Source organism: Neolamprologus multifasciatus, chromosome 18 (assembly GCF_963576455.1).
Source record: "Neolamprologus multifasciatus chromosome 18, fNeoMul1.2, whole genome shotgun sequence".
Lineage (NCBI taxonomy): Eukaryota > Metazoa > Chordata > Actinopteri > Cichliformes > Cichlidae > Neolamprologus > Neolamprologus multifasciatus.
In genome coordinates, this window is record NC_140456.1 from 2,527,929 (window position 1) to 2,549,589 (window position 21,661).

At 44.4% G+C, this 21,661-nt stretch overlaps 1 protein-coding gene across 4 annotated transcripts in view; it reads left to right on the top strand.

The window, feature by feature from the left end:
* dnaaf11 (dynein axonemal assembly factor 11) overlaps positions 1-21,661 on the top strand; it is a 49,691-nt gene that overhangs the window by 19,490 nt on the left and 8,540 nt on the right. For 2 of the 4 annotated variants that reach the window (XM_085140830.1, XM_085140831.1), the window contains exons 10-12: positions 2,553-2,648; positions 3,069-3,163; positions 15,397-15,546. In XM_085140830.1, coding sequence (XP_084996956.1) covers positions 2,553-2,648; positions 3,069-3,163; positions 15,397-15,546 — 341 coding nt within the window. Of the gene's footprint in view, positions 1-2,552; positions 2,649-3,068; positions 3,164-15,396; positions 21,349-21,661 lie in introns of those variants that run through there. The other 2 variants (XM_085140832.1, XM_085140833.1) reach the window with 1 other exon arrangement.

Below are 21,661 nucleotides of genomic sequence, written 5' to 3' on the forward strand. Positions count from 1 at the left end.
CTTGTGGAACCACTTTCAGTGCAATAACCTGCAGTAATCATCACTGCATCAGTCTCTCACATCGTTGTGGAGAAATCTTTCACCTTTTTTACAGCATTTGTTCAGTTCATTGAGATTTGAGTGAATTCCTTTATGCACAGCTCAGGCTGAGGTCTGGACTCTGACTGGGTCATTGCACTCTGATTCTTTTCTTTGTAGACTTGCTGCTGTGCTTGTGATCATGCCGTGATGCATGACTCACTCTGAGCCGAGCTTCATATTTGACTCTTTAATCCTTTGGCATACAGAGGAGTTCATGGTCACCTCTGTGACTGCGAGGTGCTCGAGTCATCAGCCTCCTCCACCATGCCGACAGTCTGTCCCGATAACTGTTTGGTTTCCAAACATCTCCACTTTGTCTCGTCTCTTGTGGTTTTTTCAGATGCAGCTTCACAAACCTAATCTGTGCTGACATGTTGTTTTTAAAGAGAAGAGGCTTTCTCCCTGTAACCCTTTTTCTGTACTGTCATGAACTCTTAACATGCAGAGTTCTCGGGTTTCTGCTGTTTCTCCGAGCATTGCACGCTCTAACCTTGATAGTAGTTTATTCCAGTTCTGTTTATTCCAGCAATCCTTTCCTGTGAAAGTAGTAAAGATGTACGTTAGTGAGCTGACCATGAACACCTCAATGACCTGAACCAACATTGTAAAAAAGGGCCAAGACTCCTCTACAGAGACGTGAGCACTAGGGATGGGTATCGTTTAGGTTTTATCCGATACCGGTGCCAAACCGGTACTTTTGAAACGGTGCCGGTGCTTAAAGAATGGAGAACACAAAATTGGTCCAAAAACCTCTCATGTTCAGCTGTTTTTTTGTAAAAAGATAACAATGTTAGCCTTTTCTGCAGCTATAGGGCATATATGGTATCACTCTTGGCTGGAAGCAGCTTAAACAATGGAAAAAACACAAACTTTGTCCAAAAACCTCTCATGTTTAACTGTTTTCCACTTTTTCTTTGGTCATTTTAGCCTTTTTGTCCAGGGTGAAGGGAGTATCTGCCATCAAACAAGAAGACAGCCGCATGTAGCTATGATGGTGTTTGCTAGTTCACCTTACATGCATTAATGTAATAACGTGGTTAGCCTACTCAACGTAAATTACACACGAACAACATTAAGCTACTCACGCAGAGAAGAACGGCTGCTGCTGCATCATCATCATCATCATTTCTGCTACACTGGCAGGGCTAGGGGCCAGGACTCTCCTCTTCGGGTTCTTGGGGGATGTTGCTAACTCCAGGTCCGATAACAGGCACCACACCCGCAGTAGATGTGCTCGGTGTGAGGTCTCGCAGCAAGCTATCAAATACGGCGCATTTCTCGGCTTTTAAAAAAACGCTATGCGTCGCCAGGTGTTTCATCAGATTTGAGGTGTTACCTCCTTTGACAGTATCACAGTATCAGCTTAAAGCACTTGTTGCAGCTGCTGAGTTTGCATCTTTTGCTGTGAAGTACAGCCAGACTTTGACCGCTTCACCTTGGGCATTTTTAATCTGTAGCTCTGCTCTAAAAGAACGTACGTACCTGGACCCGCCTACTATCCTCGGAAACGTAAAATGATTGGCTAGAATCCAAAGTGTATCACAGCTCAGGAAAAAATAAAGCACCGAAATGTGCGCTGCTTTTCGGTCTGGTTACTACCGTTTATGTCAGAACCGGTACCCATCCCTAGTGAGCACTGATCACATCACTGTCTGTACTGAAAAAGAGAAGTTAAAGTCATTCCTGCTGCAGGTGCGGTGGACTCAGTTTTTCTCACGGCTGCAGAGAGTCCTGTGAAGACTTTTCTCACGACTTCAGGGAAGACTGTTTACAACTGCAGCCGTCGTTTTCAGCCCCAGATGTTGCTGCTCTGCATTGACTTCTGCTGCTTTAAGCCTGGTTAAACAGCTGTTTCACCACACGATGAACTTTCTGAGCCCTGCAGCTTCTGAGTTCTTCTTCTCGCTGCCAGACTCCTGAATGTCATGGCTGCACTTCAAGCTGTTACAGTGTTTATGGATGGCTGTTGTGTGCCAGAGGTCGTCCTGATTGGACGGGCGGGGTGATTTACGCAGTGATACATCAGTCCGGGCTTTTAAAATTCGTTTTTAATACGAACTCGTTGAGAAGAGGGGGGAGAATTGACTGGAGGAGCCATCTGTGAGGAGTGTATATCACATCAGACACGTCTCACACTCTGCAGCTGAAGAGTTTTCCTCCTCAGTGTGGCTTTCCTCACATTCCCCTCATAATCAAATTGAATTAAATGAAAAAATGAAAAAGTCCAATTTTATGCCCGATTTGTCGCCCACACGCTTGATTCTGGTTTCCACAGGCTTCCTCTCCTGTGATTGATCGCCGCCGTTCTGTTTTGGAGCTATTCTGGTCACTCTCTCTCGAGTCCTTTCTGGAAAGCGTACCTATAAAAAGACCCACTAATGATTAAAGTCATTTGACACGCTGGGATTGCGTCGGTGCCAGATCAGCGCATTAATCTTACTAATTAAAGTTGTGAATAATTTACTCTGCAGATATTTCAGGTGGTTCTGCCGGCCGAAGTGAAGCCCGACAGCTCGACGGCTCAGAGGTCCCAAACCACCGGACACCTCCTCCTGACAATGCCCAGGGTACGTACAGGTACACGTCACACCTGAGCCAGGTACGGGACGCTGCAGCGGGAAGAGGTTAAAAGGCTGCTGCAAAACTTCACAGAACTTTTGAGATGTTTTCTGAAAGGTTGGGACGCTTTGTAAAAAGTCAGATTACAGTGATGTTACAGTTTGAGTGCTGATGATTGACTGTGTGTGGACCTACGACTGTTCTTTTTTCACTTCCTCTGAAGATCAGCCGTGTTAAACTCAGAGTTTTAATAAAGAAACTCTTTACTGCGTCTATAACAAGAGAAACAGGTGCTGATGCTGCAGCATCGCAGCAGCTGCTGCTATTAATCCTCCATATGGCTGTTAAATCCTGCAGCAGAGCGCCTGTAAAGAGTTCAGAAACCAAAGACTGAAAGCTGATTGCGTCGTCTTTTTCTTCTTTTTCAGGCTGAAGGTGAAATCAAAGTGACGAAGACCGTCCCACGTCCACCCAGAGTGCGTCAGAACAGACGCAGCGGCGGCTTATCGGAGGATAATCAAAGGTAGCTTCAGCGCACAGACTCATGATCACACATCCACACAGGAAACAAATATTAACCTCCAGTTTCATTTTAATAACCTTTATGATGATCTAAGAAAGCAAATGCAAGGATGGAATAAAACATTAGAGATAAAGAGATGTAACTTTAAGCACCGCGACAGATGAAAACACAAATTCAACCTTTAACCTTTGGTGTAAAGTGCAGCGCACATCAGCGTTTCACAGACTGAGGCCACGCTGGGGTGAAGTACTCCTGTGAAGGTAAGTTAGTCTTTTTAGAGCACGTTTGAAAAACACCTTTAAGAACCAAAGTACGTCAAACGGCTCAACATGAAGGGCAACAAGAGACCAAGTACTGAACATGTGCACGGTGGTGTCTGCAGGCTCATGTTTACACGTGACTTTATTAAACATCAAGTAAAAGAAGAGATTTACCAAACAGCTCCTCCAAAATAAAACGTGTTTATCATCGGTGAAAGGTCTGGACTGTGCTGTTATAATAACTGCAGGATGCCGTTTAGCTTCCTAATGGAAATAAAAACATTATTGTCTTAGTTTTGCTGTGTGACTGTCCAAAAATTTCGATTACCATTAAACCAGATGCTAAAGATTCTCAGCAGCCGACTCAGTTTGCAAGTGTCAGAGGGTCTAATAGGCAGGTTTATCTGTCTGTCATCAGCATAGAAATGAATCACAGCTGACAGAAAGGCAATTCAATTCAATTCAATTCAATTTTATTTATATAGCGCCAAATCACAACAAAAGTCGCCTCAAGGTGCTTCATAGATACAGAGAAAAACCCAACAATCATATGACCCCCTATGAGCAGCACTTTGGCGACAGTGGGAAGGAAAAACTCCCTTTTAACAGGAAGAAACCTCCAGCAGAACCAGGCTCAGGGAGGGGCGGGGCCATCTGCTGTGATTGGTTGGGGTGAGAGAAGGAAGACAGGACAGCAGACTGACCTCCTTTTGTCCTGTCTTTCTTCCTTCACCCCAAACGGTGGCCGGCCCTTCCAGAGCCTGGTTCTGCAGGAAGTTTCTTCCTGTTGGAAGGGAGTTTTTCCTTCCCACTGTCGCCAAGTGCTTGCTGATACACTGTATGGAGGTTTTCTCTTTAATATTGTAAGATCTTTACTTTGAGCACCTTGAAGAAACTGTTTGATTTGTGATTTGATGATTAAGTGAAATTTAACTGGGCATTAGTTTCTTAAACTGCAGGAATAATGTTATATTCTATTTGTGATGGTAATAGATGATAAACATAAAGAGGTGCAGCCTGCAGGCTGGTTTGTGTGAATGAAGTCGAGCATTGTTGGCTGTGGTGTTAGTCTGAGTGCGGCCTTGAGTTTAAAACGCACATATTTAAACACCTCTGGCTCATCAGGCCCCCGTTGTCCTGATTACAGACGCCTGTTGTATTTTAAACACTGAGCGTGACTCATTTTATCAGCCGCGTTCACGATGGCGCTCTCCCTGCTCGATGACCGTGTGCTGGGCGGAGATAACCTTGACCCACGCGGCATCATTACACTGGGAGGAAGCGAGGAAGAGGATTCTCCACAGTGAAACGTGTCTGTGCTGCTGGGCTCAAATCAGCAAGCAGCTGCTGCAGACCACCAAACTGTGAATGTGACCCAAATCCCACTCTGAGAGAAAAGAACAATTACAATTATTTTTGGTTGAATTGAAACCATTTTTGTCCTTTGAAGCACTTGGAGCTGGTTTGGCTCCCCGTTCTGGTGACATACCGCTGTTACACTTTTTAATCATTTTATATAAAGTTAAAGGAACAAACCTGAGTCAGTAAACACCTTTTTCATATCTTGGTCTTTTTAAAAGCCTCCAGCTGCCCTCGGACAGCATCTGCATTCCCCTCCTGTGTTTCTGTCAGATAGTTGGAGACTGCAGGACTGTGTTTGTGCTGTTTTCACGCAGTTTCTATTAAATAATATGACTGTTGCAGACGATTTGAGAAGCTTGTGCTTCAGTAAAAATCACGATCATATACATCAGGAGGAGAGCGGGTGTATTTTTACTTTCAGTGTATGAAGGAGGTGTGGTCACGGCTGAAATATACACGCCTACAACTACAAATACAACGTTTGTATTCAGATGTTTCAGTTCTTTAAGGTGATTAAAAATTCTGCCCTTCAGTGTTTGTGTGAGATTTAAAAATGAGGAGATGTGCAAACTGAGGAATGAGGCTCCAACAGAGCAAGACGGCCATGAAGGTCCAAAATGTGTGTAGACCATCTTTTATATACAGTCTATGTTCTGGTCAAAGCTGTGAATTTGTAAACGTGCAACTTTAAGAGTCAGGAGAGGAGATTTGGAGTCTTTGTGTTCGTCTCATCTTCACTGACTGAAACGATCAGCAGCTCCTCTTCCTCTGTGAGGTGATGAAGCTCTCACTGAGGTTGAGCTCAGCTTCACCTCTTTATCTGCATGCTCCCTCTGCATGCCTGGAGGTGTGCTCTTCACCACCATCATCATCATCATTACTGCTTTATGACAGAGAGCCGCTTCCTGTCCTTCATCTGTCCCCATCAAACTCCATAAAGAGTCCCAGTGCAGTCCTGGACTCTCGATATAAATGCTAAGATGACAGGTGAGCTCCGCTGCTTCCTGCTGACTTATTGCATCGTTTCGATATGATAAGGCGTGACCTTTGACCCCTGGGCCTGTAGATTCTGTATTCTGCCATGGGTGTGCGTGGAAATTGATCTGAAGGCCCTGATCGGGTTTGAAATGGATTTTCTTGATGGCACGAAGCAGCACTAAGTGTAAAAGAGACTCAGACATAATCTCAGACCCTCGGCTCACAGCGCCATTGATAAGTGGATCAGAAAGGTTAAAGGTCAAGGTCAGCTGGAAAGCCCAGTCTGGGTTGTTATAATAAACTCCCCGAGGTTACATTTATTGCAGATAAACAGAATTAAAACATTTTTTTTTATCTCCCCTCAAAAATGAAGTAATCAGTCTAACAGCTGCTAAATTACTGTTTATCTCCCAAAATCCAAAGTTCTGATTTCCGATAATGTAAAGCAGAAAAATTTAAACTCTTGATAATTCTCCACCCAATGTGGCAAATAAAATTCAAACATTTTAGGCACCCCAGTAAAGTCTGTGACCTTTGACCCTCCATTTTCTTTTCTTATTGTTCTGTTTTTCATTACAGTTTTAAATGTATTTACTGTGTTCACAGTTCAAGGAAAGAGAAGAATTTCCTTTCCTATCATTGCACCTATAAATGGTGAATCTGGACTGTTACCAACTGAACTGGGCCCATCAAAGCCCCCAAAATCAAAGTCTGGAAATTTCTAGATCAGTATTTGGGAGTTTTTTAATATTTACGGTTGTTTATTCTCTTTCACATCCAGGCTGAGATAGTACCTGCACTGATGCAGAGGCTGACAGTGTCATGAAACGCTGTGTGGCAGGCAGGAGATGAGGACTCAAAGTGCAGGACTCACAGACTCAGGCAAAGAACGAGCATACAAAGTAAACTAAGCTAAACTGGGAAACAAAGAACTAAAACTCACAGGGAGATCCACACAGCAAGAGGGACGACACGACACTGACTCAGAGAAACACAGGGTTTAAATACACTGGGAAGTAACGAGGGGAATGAGACACAGAAGGAGAGCACAGCTGGGAGAAATCAGAACTGACGAGACAGGGGAGCAAAGTAGGAAACACTCACATGAGACACAGACCTTCAAAGTAAAACAGGAATTAGCACAGACGCAAACTAGACTAGGGGAGACAGAGCAACTAAGAAACACAGACAACACCAACAACAAAGAGACACAGAGGGCAGCTACTAAATACTCAGAGAACTAAACAGAATACAAGAAAAACCAAACTAAGACAGTAAAGAATAAACTGGGACAACAAAGAGAACTAAGAACATAATACAAAAAACTCAGAGGCACAAGAAACTCAAAACACTGGGTCACTGACCAGGACCGTGACTGACAGCTCTCTGATTTAATCTCATTTCTAATTTTCTATTCTTCTAAAAATTGCTTCTAATTGAAATCTGTCTGTTTTCCATATTTGAAAAGAGGACCGTCAGCTGATCATAATTCATGTTAATCATTTTATTAAAAAAACAAAATTAAAATAAAGGCTGTTTGTGCACAGCGGACTCCAGTCTTCTAAATGTGACACAGTTTTCATTCCAGTGCGTCAGATCTCTGTCGGAAAAAAGATTTCTGGATTAAAGGTTGTTCCTCTAAATCAACCTAATCTTTTAATGAAGCCTCTCGGGGACCTCTGCGCCCATATCTACATGACATGGACCTCCACAGCCGATAGGTGGGCATATTAAAGTAGATCGACCTTCACATTCAGCTCTCTTTTCAGCACAACAGACCGTCTGTCGCTCTCGTCCTTCATTATTCCAGGACTCTAAGATATTTGAACCTCTCCACACGGAGCCGCTCAGAACATCATGGACACTTCTGCAGTACCATCTCCAGCCGAAACGTTTCCGTCCCACATTACGTTTACCTTTGTAGTTCAGCACAAGGCTTTTAAAAACTGGAAGTAATGTGTGTTTGCAAGTGATCCATTAAAGCCTTTGAATCTGCACTCAGGTTTAAATCATATTTTTGTCTTATCAAAAAAGTCCACATCAGGAAGAAGCTCGCTATCTGCGCATTAACCTCGTCTCTCTGCGTCCACGTGACTCGTTTAGCCCGGTTCTTATCTTAGCGTGAGCCGCTGGGGTTCAGATCAGACCCGTGACATCACCTCACATCCACTCCAAAACCTAATCCTCTGTGGATCGGTGGCCACAGACACTGAACAGAACCTGCTGATGTTGTTACCGTGGCTGAGTACAACTCAATTACATCCCCATTACCGAACTGAGAGTGATAACCCTGCAGGAACTCCGTCCGATAAAAGCTTAGTCATAGTTATTTTCCTGCAGACTTTATCAGCACTCAGGTTACTCTGAGAGCTCATGAACTTCCAAAGTTTCCTGCATTTCTACTCGGTTCTGCAGTATTCACATCTATGAACACTGTGCTGAGGCGTAACGAGGTCTAAACAAATTTGAGACACACGGTGAGGCGCTGAATGGAAGCCAAACTTGAAAAATACGAAGCCTTGTTTACAGAATCAGACTGAAGATGGATTGGTTTGAGTCCCTTTGTGATCAGTCAAGATATCACAGTATCAGACAGTCCCCTATCAACGTGGCATTGGTGGGGAGGAAGAGCTCCTTTCTAACAGGAAGAATAATGTGGCAGAGCCAAAGTGAGGTGCAGGCAGCACTGTTGGGGGTGGGCTGGGTCAAAAAAAGCAGAGTTAAAAAATGAGGGGAAAAGCCAAACCAAAAATATTCCAACACGACACAAAACAGCCGACAGCTCTGAGTCCAAACGCAGATTCACTGGGCGTCGATAAGGGAGCTGTTATTTCCCAGCAGCTGCTGTGGCTGGTACGTCACTGCTGCAGGATGTTGTGCATGTGGAGCTAAGCAAAGGGGAACTGTAAATTCTTCCACATTATGATCATAATTTTCCAGGTTTAGTTGTTGATGGACTCTGGAAACATCCTGTCCTTACAAACCTGTTTGACCACAATATCAAATGTACTAAACATTCATTTCTGAAATTCGACACGCCTGCTTTCTCTGTCCGAGGTTTTCCTGACGCCGTGTGTTTTCTCTACAGTCCTCTGGCAGCTTTATTCCCCTCTTAATAAACAGGCGGGAGAATGCAGAGAGTAATGAAGGGGCTCCTCTTCCTCCTCCTGCGTCCTTCTGTTTATTATCAGCTGCTGTGCAGAAGATTAAATTATAGTAGCAACGCTCTTCCTGGAAAATTTTACTAAAAGGAAGCCTAATTATTGGAAGAGCATACTCTCCAAAGTGTGGACTGGATCAGGAGGAGACCAGGATTTGGGTTAGTTTGTGGTATTTTTCTTTAAGACATTGAGATTGTGTCTTTTAATCTTTCTCCTTTCAGTTTAACATTTATTTGTATGTATTGTAGCGCGGTGGTTAGCACTGCTGCCTCAGCAAGAAAGCCCTGAGTTCAATTCCACCATCAGGCCGGGCTCTTTCTGTGTGGAGTTTGCATGTTCTCCCCGTGTATACGTGGGTTCTCCAGCTTCCTCCCACAGTCCAAAGACATGCAGTTAGTGTGCATCGGTTAACTGGAAACTCTGACTTGCCCATAGGCGTGAATGTGAGAGCGAATGGTTGTCTGTGTGCTACAAAATTTATTTATTTATTTATTTTAGGACAGTGCATGTTAATGAACATAAATGTAAAATAAATTACATGAATGTAAACATTCCAGATTATAGCCAAGGGCTAATTTCCATCTGTTGTCCATAAAACATTAAAAAATAGACATAATAATTCATAAAAAAAATTCATAATTCATTCATAATAAAAACTCCATCACCAAACTCACACACACACCATTCTATTTCCAAATAAAACATTAAAACTATACAACTCATACATGATCACACACTTGATTTGTCCATAACCAGTTTTTAACCTGTGTCTTAAACAAGTTGTCGAGCATTCTCTAATGGATTGAGGACGACTGTTCCACAGATGGTCACCCTGGACAGAAAGGACGTTCTGCCCAAATGCTGTCCGTCTGTGGGGTATAAACAAGTCTCCTCGGGTTGTAGCTCGAGTGGTCCTGTCTGAGCTTTCTTTATGCCTAATGAACTGCTTTAGTGGTGGTGGAGCAAGGGAGTGTAAGACTTTATATATTAAACACACTCTTTTAAGTTTCACTAAGTTATTGAAGTTCAGTAATTTACGTTTTTTTAACACATGACAGTGGTGGTGGGAAGTCGGTTTTTTGTCAAGTAGTTTTAAACTTCTTTTATAAATGTTTTCAATAGTTTTAAGTGTTGTTGGACAAGCAAGTGACCAGGACGTCAAACAATAGTCCATATGAGAGACGATCATTGAGTAAAAATACGTTTTTGCAACATTCATATTAAAATTATTACGTATATGATTAAAATTTTGATTATTAAATTTAAGTACCTGGGACACTTTATTTATGTGACTCTTAAAGGATAATGTTGGGTCTAGAATGACCCCAAGATATTTACATTCTGGAGCTAATTCAAGCTCTACTCCATCCAGGAATATGTTTGATTGCTTCAAGTTTAAGGGGCGTTTTGAAAAATACATGCAGACAGTTTTTGAGGTGTTCAACATTAGGCATGAGTCCTCCAGCCAGCTATGCATTAATGCTAAAGCAGCTGTAAGATCTTTTGCCACCTGCTGGACACTATTTGCTTGCGTATATATAACTGCATCATCTGCATACATTTGAGCAAATATATTTGGACAGACTTCTGGTAAGTTATTGATAAAAAGAGGTTTTTTTTATCAAGTTAAAAAAAAATTAAAAAAAAAAAAAAAAAAATGCACCACACAAACTTTATGTGGTGCATTTTGTGCATTTGCACGTATCGCGTCTACAGTCTCTCTGTAAATAGTTATATTTTATATATTTATGTTGAATGTTTTTACAGTACCAATGGATAATAACCAAGGTAATGAGTAATTTGGGCTAGTATCAGAAGATTAAGAACGACTCTTAGAGCTCTGGTACATGAATGGCAGAGGAACCAGACAAACACAGTTGTGTGGCTTAAAAGTACTTTAAAAAATTATTTTAAAAGGTTTAACATCACTAAACAACACAGAATTGCAACAGGTTTTAACAGAACTTCAAGTAAAAAATGTTGCCCCAAAGTAGCAAAAAAAAAAGAAGAATAAAATAAAAGAAAATTGTGCACTAGTAAAGAATTAGTCTTGGTCCAAATGGTACCGGTGGGGCCCATGACAAACGGGTGTATTGCAATAGAGTCCGTCCAATGAGGAGTGTGTGTGTGTGTGTGATTGTCTGTCCTGCCGCACTACTTGTACAGTAGATGATTGTAGTCCATCAATGTGCGAATGAATGTGCGTGTGTATGTATATCGTCTCCTAGGATCTTGGGTTGGCTCGCCGTCCAGTGAACACTGGAACACTCTGGGATCTGGAATCGCTGACCTGGTCTTTGGATTCGTCCCATATAAAAACCTGACCGCTGTCGAGTGGATGCTCAGCGTTTACGTGAAGCACAGCTCAGTAAACCTTCCGGCTTCGCTCTGTCCTCTACAAGTGCAAAACCATACTTTGTGAACAATATCAGTTTAAAGGTGTTTTTAAAAAAAACAAAAAAAAAACCAACTTGTTAGAGATTAATTTAACAAGAGATTAATAACAAAGTTTTAGCCCGGCTGCTCTGTTCGGCTGTAAAAGCAAGAGACTGAAAACTTGGGAGCTGGTACTAAGGAGGGACAAGAGCTGCCTAGAGCTTCACCGATTGGCTGACGCGAGGAGCGGAGTGTCAGCCAATCAAAATACAGAACTAGTTATGAAAAACAGAATTTTTGCTTTGCAACAGTCTCACAAATAATGCAATTCGATTTTATTTCATCCACCAAATAACAACAACAGCTGACTGGAGGCGCTTTCTGTTGTAAGCTAAAGATCGAACAGTAATACAGCAAAACCCCCAAAATCAGACAATCCCCTACGAGCAAGCACCTGGCAACAGTGGGAAGGAAGAACCCCCTTTTTAACAGGAAGAAACCAGTGGCAGGTCAGGGAGGGGCGGCCATCTGCTGTGACTGATCGAGGAGGATGGGAGGAGAAAAGGCACAAAGTCTTCTACGTCAGCGGTCTCCAACCTTTTTTGCGCCACGGACCGGTTTATGCCCGACAATATTTTCACGGACCGGCCTTTAAGGTGTTGCGGATAAATACAACAAAATAAAACTAGTACTGGTACCGAAAAAAAGAAGATTTATTCATAACACACGTGAAAAGACCCAGGAAAACCGAGTAAACGATAAAAACGATAACAAAATAACGCTGAAAACCGATAAAAACCCTGAAAACTATACATTTCACACCTGAGCCTCAACTCTCGCGGCCCGGTACCAAACGACTCACGGACCAGTACCGGTCCGAGGCCCGGGGGTTGGGGACCGCTGATCTACTTCACATTTAAGCAGGGTGATTCCTCTGTGCACTCCAGCAGCACAGCAGCCATGGCTAGGACTTTTATTGTGAAAGGGAGAAAACGAATCAATTTGTGCACACACGAGTGGAACAATTTAGCATCAACTGGTATGTCAGATTAACCCAGTTGTTGTTTGTCATCGTGCGTCTGCGTCCCCACGGTGACGTGTTACATCGCGGTTAATTGGACAAACACAATCAGAGAAACCCCCGGAGACGGTTTGCTGCTCACAGCACATCTGACCGTGAAGCCGGCGTCCTATAAATCGATCTGATGGGTTAATGGACTTGATTGTTGTGAGACGGAGGAGACGAGTTCAGAGGAGGAGCTTGATGGTAACAGATAATGTGGAAAATTGACCCCCGGAGATGAATTTATGGATGCTTGAGTAACAACACTGAACACAACAGTAAACAATGAACACATGAAGTCAGTTTGTTTCCACAGAATATTTCTGATACACAATGAACAGAATTCCAAATATTACAGTGAACTGGTGACTGATTGTAACCAACTCAAGTAAAGTTGAACCAATAAAATAGGTGAAAAAAGGTGAAATGAAAAAACCATTCAGGCTTTAATCGATTGAGGATGTTAACGGCCAGCAGACCCTGCTGTCGTGTTGGGTTCTCTTTAGGCCCTGAAAACGTCTCGTTTAGGGTCAGAAGAAGACCGTGATCAGGGTAATAGCGCCCCCTCACAGCGGTTATCCTACTCACAGATACACGAGGAGCCGGGAGTAATCTGGGACATCAGGACACTTTGTTTATCGTGAGCCACACCAGCAGTTTTAACAAAGCGCCACTTATTAACTCTCCGGGTCTGAGACTAGCAGAGGTAGATATGATATCAATCTTCTACAGCCGCGGTATTAAACTTTCCAAAAGGAAAATGTTTGTCGTCTGGACACATTAGACATGTTGGAGATGACCACTTGTTTCAGCTGGAGCGAGGCTCTGTGTGATCTAAGACCTAAACTGTGTATTTGCATATCGTCGTAGATTATTTACAGGCTGGGGGTTTATTAACTGAGCGTCACGTGCACTTTGCACCATCGATCACATCCGTGCGAGCTCTCGTATTGATGTTTTACATTAAATCTGGGAACCTGAGTGTTTCTGCGCAGCATCAGCACCAACGATGGCTGATTTATTCTCCTGTTCTCATGAAGCTTCTCAGAACTGCTGCTGCTGATTCTGAGAACTCAGATATTTTCTGTGAATTTCTCCTCGTGGTGAGGAAAACTATCCTGAGAAAGAGAGAAGTTAATCACAGAGAACTCAGAGGTCAGAACCAGGAGGTAGGAGGACTTTTAGAGTTTCTTTAGCGTGAAGGTAGCTGATGAACTGTCACGTGCTCGATCGTCAGGGATGATGGTGGTCTGTCCCAACTGCACATACGCATCACCCTCACTTTAATCCTGATAGCGGCTGGTGCTTCGTTTCTTGGTACAGTCAGGAGTTTTTTCTGCTATCGTTCTTATTTTCTTGCTTTTTGGTGGATTTACCTGCCGGTCAGCAGCCACACAGATGAAAACTACCAGCGTGGGAACAGCAGCGACTGCTCAGGTGAACCAGCTTTCAAACAGCTTGAAGGTTGAACTGATTCTTTGAGGAAATCATTTTCTTTTTGTACGTTTCATAAACTCTACATTTTACTCTCCTTCCTGCGTCCATTTTCACCAAGATTTAAATCTAAATCCAAATGTTGAGCATCTTAAAACCATGTTCAGGATTTTCCGAGATTTTCCGAGATTCACTAAAATGACTCCAGACTTACACCGACTTCCTGTAAGACTCCCGTGGATATTGCTGGAGAATCCTAATGTTGGAGACGAATCCTTTTCATCCACCAGCAGCTCTGTGATTACAGTCTGAGCTTCGCCCTTTTTATTAATGACTTCAGTCGCTGTTTCTCCGTCTCCACCTTATCTCTGTACGAGAGGTGAACGTGTTTCCTGACACAGAGAAACAGGGAACGTCAGTTTGTGTAACTGTGAAGCTGGAAACTTTCTTCAACTAAATGAGGAGAAGACTGAAGTTCTTGTTTGTACCTAGTGTTATGGAAGACTTGGGTCCACTTGCTACATTTGCTAAACCGTCTATCAGGAGCCTTGGTGTTAGTATTGACTCAGCTCTGACTTTGGACGCTCATGTAAAATCTCTGGTTTGCTCCTGTTTTTATCACTTGAGAAACATTGCTAAGCTGAGTCCTGTTGTATCGCGCTCATATTAGAAATTGTCATTGATGCATTTGTTTCATCTCGTCTGGATTATTGTAAGTCTTTGTTTACTTGTTTATGTAAAGCCTCTTTGGAGCGTCTGCAAGTCGTTCAGAACGCTGCTGCAAAGCTTCGCATGTCACACCCCTGCTGATCCAGCTGCACTGGCTCCCTGTTAAATTCAGAATTTAAGGTTTTGACCTTGACCTTCAGGGCTCTGCATGGACAAGCACCAACATATATAAGTGAACTTTTACATCCATACATTCCCAGCAGGTCCCTGAGGTCATGTGACCAGGGCTCGCCCGCTGTCCAACACACGAGGCTGAAAACAAAAGGCAACAAAGCTTTTGTGACTGTGGCCCCCAGATTGTGGAAGTCTCTCCCTTTGAGCCTGAGATCTGTGGACTCCGTGGTCGCTTTTAAAAAACAGCTAAAAACTCTTTTTAAACTTGTTTTTATTGATTTAGATTTTTAAGTTTTAGCTTCTGTGAAGCACTTTGTGATTTTTATCTTGAAAGGTGCTATATAAATACAGTTTTACTTACTTACTTTACTGTGTGTGTGAACATTTCTACACTCACACACTGCATGGATCAAATGTGTGGCTCACCTCCATATTACAGCGTCAGGAGCTGCTGGGCCTCAGAAACATCCCGTGAAGCTCCTGGTGTGCCGTCTTTGTGCTGATGTTAATGGAGCTCTGCAGGGATTCATTATAATAACAGTTCTCACAGCTGATCCAGTGAAGAGAGAACTTCAACAGCTGAGCAACACAGTGAAATTCATTGACCATCCTTTGATAAATGTTTGTAGAGGCTGTGGGACCAGCTGCTTGTTTCCAGTTCTGTTGTTTATTTAATGTATTAATGAAGGAGGCCCGAGGCGCTCTCTTTCTCTACACCTTTCGCTACGTCTTCATAATTCTCCTTTATCTCCACAGGAAAAATAACCTTCCTGAGAGGCTCGAAGTCGACCCGAGCAAGCGCACAGCCGTCGACCTCGCCAACATCGTGCCACGCCAGATCGCCAAAGAAGGGCCGATGGAAGCATCCAGACCGCCACCGGCCGCCGAGGATCGCTTCTCTGAAGGGTTCGTGGACGACCCTGATGTCCCCCCACTCATATAAGAGCACGAGGATGAGCTTATGTAACACTCAGACTGTACGATAGAAACAAAGACGGGATATTTCCTTTAAACGCACCTTTAGATTTCCTCTGCAGATGTGTGCAAATGAACCACTGCAGAGTTCCTGATGTGTACGGTTCAGTCTGCAAACCTGATGTCTCAGCATTTAATAAATGACCTTAAACACATATTAAGACACCTGGACACGAAATGTAATTAAAGCTGTGAAGAGGCAGCTTTCTCTCAAACTCTCTGCTCGTCACTGCAGCAGGGCGAGGCCGAAACGCTGGCACAGCTTTACTGAAGCAACGCAGCATCACACTTCCTCACTACGAACATCGTCGTCTAATTCTGTCTCCTTTGAAACGATGCATTTGTTAAAAGCCAGCCCCGTTAGGAGGGTCGAACAGAGACGCCGCTGCTGGTGTCCCTCGAACCCTCGTGTAGATTTCAGCCTGGACATCAATCGTCTGAGTTCTGCCTGTGGCCTGGTTGCCGTCTTGGCTGCCGTTGTGCGTTGCCCTGCTGTGTTTTCTCTTTTTTTGTGAGCTCAGAAACTTGCTCGCTCTCTGCGCCCGGCTTTGATCAGAGAGCCTCTGCTTCGTGCCCAGAGGACGCCGGTCCAGGCATATGAAGCTTGTTCATCTCTCCTTGAAGTCTCCTGGGTCTCTGCTTTCCTCTGAGTTGTCACCCCAAAAAGCTCGGAGGTCACGACTCCTCCTCCTCCTCCTCCTCCTCCTCTGAGCGCCGTTACAGCCGCAGCGCCTTGAGAACTCATTTTGGCGTTGGACCATTTTTCCTCCCGACAGCCTCGCTCGTCTTTTATCATCATTCTATATTTGGGCCCCGTGGCTCGAGCCATCTGGGAGATTTGGATGTTTGTGGAGCGGCTGCAGGAGGAAAAGCCTCTGTGATGCCATCTTCGATTTGAGTTTTTAATATAAGGACTTATTGTTGTTCAAACACGTGTAAACTGCAGCGAACAGGCGCCTTTAATGAGCCTCCTGGACCACAGTCACCGAACTTAATCATAGGTTTCGCTTTTATTTCAGTTCAAACTGAAAGTTTTTATGTTTAGGTAACAATATAATAGATTTCTTATCAAAACAAGTAACTAATCTAACTCAGTTTCTTCCTGGTGTGAAAACATAAATATGTTTACTGGGTTTCCCTCCAGCCAATCATCGTCCTGCAATGAAATCTTTCACGCTGCTGTTTAAACATTGAAACACGACAGCTTGGAAAGTTTCCACATTATTTTCCTTCGACCCAGATCTGTGGTCTGTGCTGCACTCGCGTCGGCTTCGCTTCATTAATTATTGATCAATGAGCTTCCCTCTGTGTCGCGTGGCCGTGCAGACGCTTTCTGTTTGCGCTCACCGTTTTTTTCCCGTGTGATGAAACAAACCAACACCGCCGCCGGCCTCTGAAATACGTCCTCGAGGTTCAGGTCGCTGGGAGAGGTTTGCGCGTCAGTGGGAAATGCTCCATTAGTCCCATTTAACAGCTCGTTTAGCTCCTCGTCGTTATCACGGCTGAAGCGTTTCAGTGTTTCTGCCTCTCCTGACTCAGGTGTGTTGTGGTTAACTGGTGTTCGATTGGTGGATGCTTCCTCCGCGATGGAGGTCTGAGGCAGCGGTCGGCTTCTTTCCTCTGTCTGTATCACTGCTGCTGCTGCCTGAGCGTGTTCAGGCTGTTATCCGTCATCACTGCAGGTAAAGGTGTTCCTTTGACTTCCCTTTTGTCTATTTTACTCTCATTTGGAGCAGAATTTGTAAATGATTTAAATGAAATCTGAAACTAACGAATGGCATCATAAACTCATGTGCAGAGAGTTCACAGAGGTCATAAATCACGGGAGAAATCAGGTCATTTCAATTTTTAATGCTTGCCCTTCATTTTACAGCCAGAAGAGTCGCCCCCTGCTGGTCATTAGAAAGAGTGCAGGTTAAGGATTTTCATGAGGTTGTTGTCATCAAAGTGAGAAATAGATGGAGATAGATCAATATCCTGATAGACCACTGTAAAAATGCTGGAAAAGACAAAATGCCAAATAATCAGGCCCCATCTTATCTTAAAGACCTCGTAGTACCACATGACCCCATCAGAGCTCTTCGCTCTCACACTGCAGGTTAAAAAGTAGAATGGGAGGCAGAGCCTTCAGTTTTCACCTCTTCTGTGGAACCAGCTCCCAGTTTGGATTCAGGAGACAGACACTATCTCTACTTTTAAGATTAGGCTTAAAACTTTCCTTTTTGCTAGTTCGGGCTGGATCAGGTGACCCTGAAGCATCTCTGTGGTTATGCTGCTACAGGCTCAGGCTGCTGGAGGACTTCCCATGATGCACTGAGCTCTTCTTCTTAATAATTCTTCCTCTTAATAACCTCAATAATTAAAGTACATTAAAGCTGTACTGTTATAATAAAGTAAACGTACTAAGTTACACCACTGAGTCGGTCACATTGGTTCACGTTGTTCGGCGCATGAAGCGGGGCGGGCTGTTGTTTTTTAGTCTTACAATCTGAATTATGAGCTCGTGCTGCGCTGGATTGTTCGTGACAGAAGTAATTGTTTTTTTACTGAGCAGATGGTTTTTAGTCCTCCAGATGTCAGAGCTGCAGATCTGTTTAAGAAGACAGTTGTTTTTAGCTTTCACCTCCTCTGCCTGAACCTCCCTCCTGTTTAAACAACCAGACCAGAACCAGAATGAACCAGATTTTCTTGATTAAATTCAGAGACACAAGAACTCGTTTCTTATCTGTCCGAGCTCCATCGATTTTTGTCTGTTGCCATGACAGCGGATGGTCCCGCTCGTTTTGTGAAAGCAGCGCCGCCTCATCGCTTTGACCCGGGTCAGACGGTACCGACTCGTAACGCTCGCCGTTTCCTTTCAGTCCGAGCCATCAGACTTCCGATCACGCTCGTCTCTGAGCGGGAAGAAAAGCCTCCAGTTATTTTTATTCGTCTCCTCAGGTTTTCTTCTTTTTCCTGTATTTTATAAGTGCTACATGTCAGGTTTCAGCATTTCAGCCTCTCTGAACTCTGCTGCCGAGTCCACTCAGTACTTCGTCGGTGATGTTATCACGTTTCTCCTTTCACAGGCCGTAAATAACAAATATAAAGAAGAGTTTACAGCCAGAAAACTCAGATATTCTGGCACAAATGTGCCACAGATCCACCTTATATGGCAGATGTCAGGTGTGTTTATACCACATATGCACTTTTTTGGTATATGTGTCCAACTGCTCGTTAACACAAATATCTACTCAGCGTTTGGGTATAAGGGCAGGGTCAAGACGACCTGCTGAAGCTCTCACTGGGACGTTCCCACAACCATCTCTAACAGCCCCCCCAAAAAAGGGGGAAATACCCAGCGAGCAGCAATCACCCCGAGCCTGTTGGTGTCCTTTATTTATCCAGGTAAAGTCTCACTGAGATGAAACTCTAAGTCAAATATTTAGATGTTACATCCATGTTGAGGAGCATCTCTGAACAGGCAACACATCAAACCTTGAAGCGTGGGTTGGGGTTAGAGACCCACAGTGGAGGAACACCCTGGAGGTGGTTGCATCTCAGCTGAATTACTCCATCCAGTCACTCTGCGGGGTTACGTCCTCGCCGTGCGGCTGCACGCAGAGCCGGGGGACCCAGTGAGGAGACTGGATGGTTTTATGTGGCACTGGTCTGAGAAGACATTGGTCTTTCCTTCTTTGGGTTCCCTCCCTCGTCGCCTTCTTTCCTCTCTGGGATGAATAATTTACCGGTTTCCTCCCTCTCGCCATCTCTGCGCTGCAGCAAGGGGCTGATGCAGAGCGGCGATGCTCGCTCTGCAGCCAGGAAGCTCTTTATTATCCCGTGAACGTCAAAGAAGGACTCTTATGAAACTCTCCTCACGGGAAATGTTGTCCATAAAGTGGATTTCCACACTTTTCCTTATTTCCAGTCATACGTGTGCTGTTCCAGGGGTGGATGCTCACATCAAACATGGTCCAAATTTCAGTTATTGAGGTTACATTTGTACTGAGATAAACTCTCTAAGCTCTGTGCTGTTCTTACCTTCTGTTTGTGGGGGGCAGCCAATCAGAAGACAGCTTCCTTGAAGGAGGAGGAGCTAACTGAGCTTCTTTCAGGCAGAGAGCTGCTTTGATGGATCCAACATAACCTCAGGAGCAGCTGCAGGTGGAGCCTTCGTCTGATGGGCTCCTCTGGGTGGAGGAGCTGTGTTGTGTCCTCCACACTCAGAGGCCAGGCGGTGATTTATTGGATTTATTGTTCATGCTGAGTCGTGAATCTCCTGGACTGAAGCTCGGGCGGTTTGATTCACGACGACCTCAACTGAGCGAGCACTGAATCACACGGCGGCCTCACGTGTTCGCATCATGGAGGTTAACACACGCCAGAGCACCATCACCTCTCGTGGACGGAGGCGCGTGCAGTCGGTTTTATTACTTAGTGACATTTAATTTATGTGCTAATGAAAAGTCTACAGCACATCCCTCACGGATACAGCGGCGCTTAAAAGGATGATTGTCTGCTGGTGGGAGCTGCTCATCCCAGCCCCGAAACAAACTGGGTCACAGAGCTCGTGGAAACTTTATCAGCAGCGAAACGAAGCGAGACATCAAAGTAGAGAAAATTTATCCTGTGAGACACGTTTAAAGTCTCATTTTGATCTCTTAGAAAGCCAAACGGCAGCTTTTAGTTACAGCTGATTGGTTTATTAAAGGTGGGCGTGGTCACGCGTTGGCTCAGAACTGGTTCCGTTTCCTGCACTCTGAAGTCGTGAACGCTCAACATCAGTGCCGCCGACTGAAGCTGTTGGCCGAGAACACCCAACCCCACCCTGTGGGTGAAGCACAGGCCTGCATCAGGAGCATATCCACAATGAGATGGAGATGGTCACATTTAAACGATGCTCAGCTGCTTCTAAGAAGGCCAAGAAAATATCTCCACAACTTTGCAGCACCAGCCTGAGCCGCAGAGATGATGAAGTTACTAACAATCCCAGTTCTTCTGAAAATAACCTAAATAAATTTATCCATCCATCCATCTTCCTCCACTTTATCCGAGGCCGGGTCGCGGGGGCAGCAGCCTAAGTCTGGTGGCCGGGCACAGCCCTAAGAGGAGACATGGGCCCATCCTCCCGGATGATCTGATATCGTCGTGTTGGTGTTGTTCCCAGATCATCATGAAAATGTTGTTCCAGGTTCAACATTGCAAGTGACCAATCACATTATTGTGACGTTATTCTTTTGCGCCATTCGTGCATTTATGAAATTCCAATGTTGCAAGGACAATATCAATTCTGCTTAGCGTTTATTAAAGGGTCAGGGTCAGGGTTAGGGTCCGTTGTTCGGCGGACAAAGGCGGTTTCTTTCAGCTTAAGTACAGTTTTTTGTTTTACGCCGGTTTTTCCCGAAGTCACAAAAGTATGACATCACAACATTCTGATTGGTCACTTGCAATGTTGATCCTGGAACAACCTTTAGTATGATGATCTGGGAACAACACCAACACGAGGATATCAGATCGTGCCATCCTCCCGCAGGCCCACCACCCGCAGGAGGCGCCGGCACACAATGCACCCGATAAATCTGCTACCAAAGATAAATCTGCTGGCAGCTGACAGTAATTTTTATCTAGCACAGATTTTCCCAATATGTGTATTAACCTCCAAACTGCAGTTCCTGTGATCTCCACTTGAGGCAGTGAGTCAGACCCGCACAAATTGTCCAACTTTACAGCAGAAATAAACGTTTTTTGGTCGTTGTATCTCATCTCAGCGCAGTAATTTAAAACAACAACAGTCATCATTGTCCACATAAAGCTAAATAAAGTGACTCTGCTCAGTCCCCCCCCCCCACTCCGCTCTTTGTCTGTGCAGCTGACGAGTCGGCCACATCGTGCAGATATAACACAGCAGCCTGTAACACCGTTAATTATTCAGCAGCTTGCTCAGAGTCGCCGTGGGTGGCCCGAGGTCTGCGAAGGCCCAAGCATATGATCCACATCGTCTTCATCACACCAGTCAGCGAGCCCTCGCGTCCTGTGGAGGGGGACCGCTCCATCAGGGTGGAAA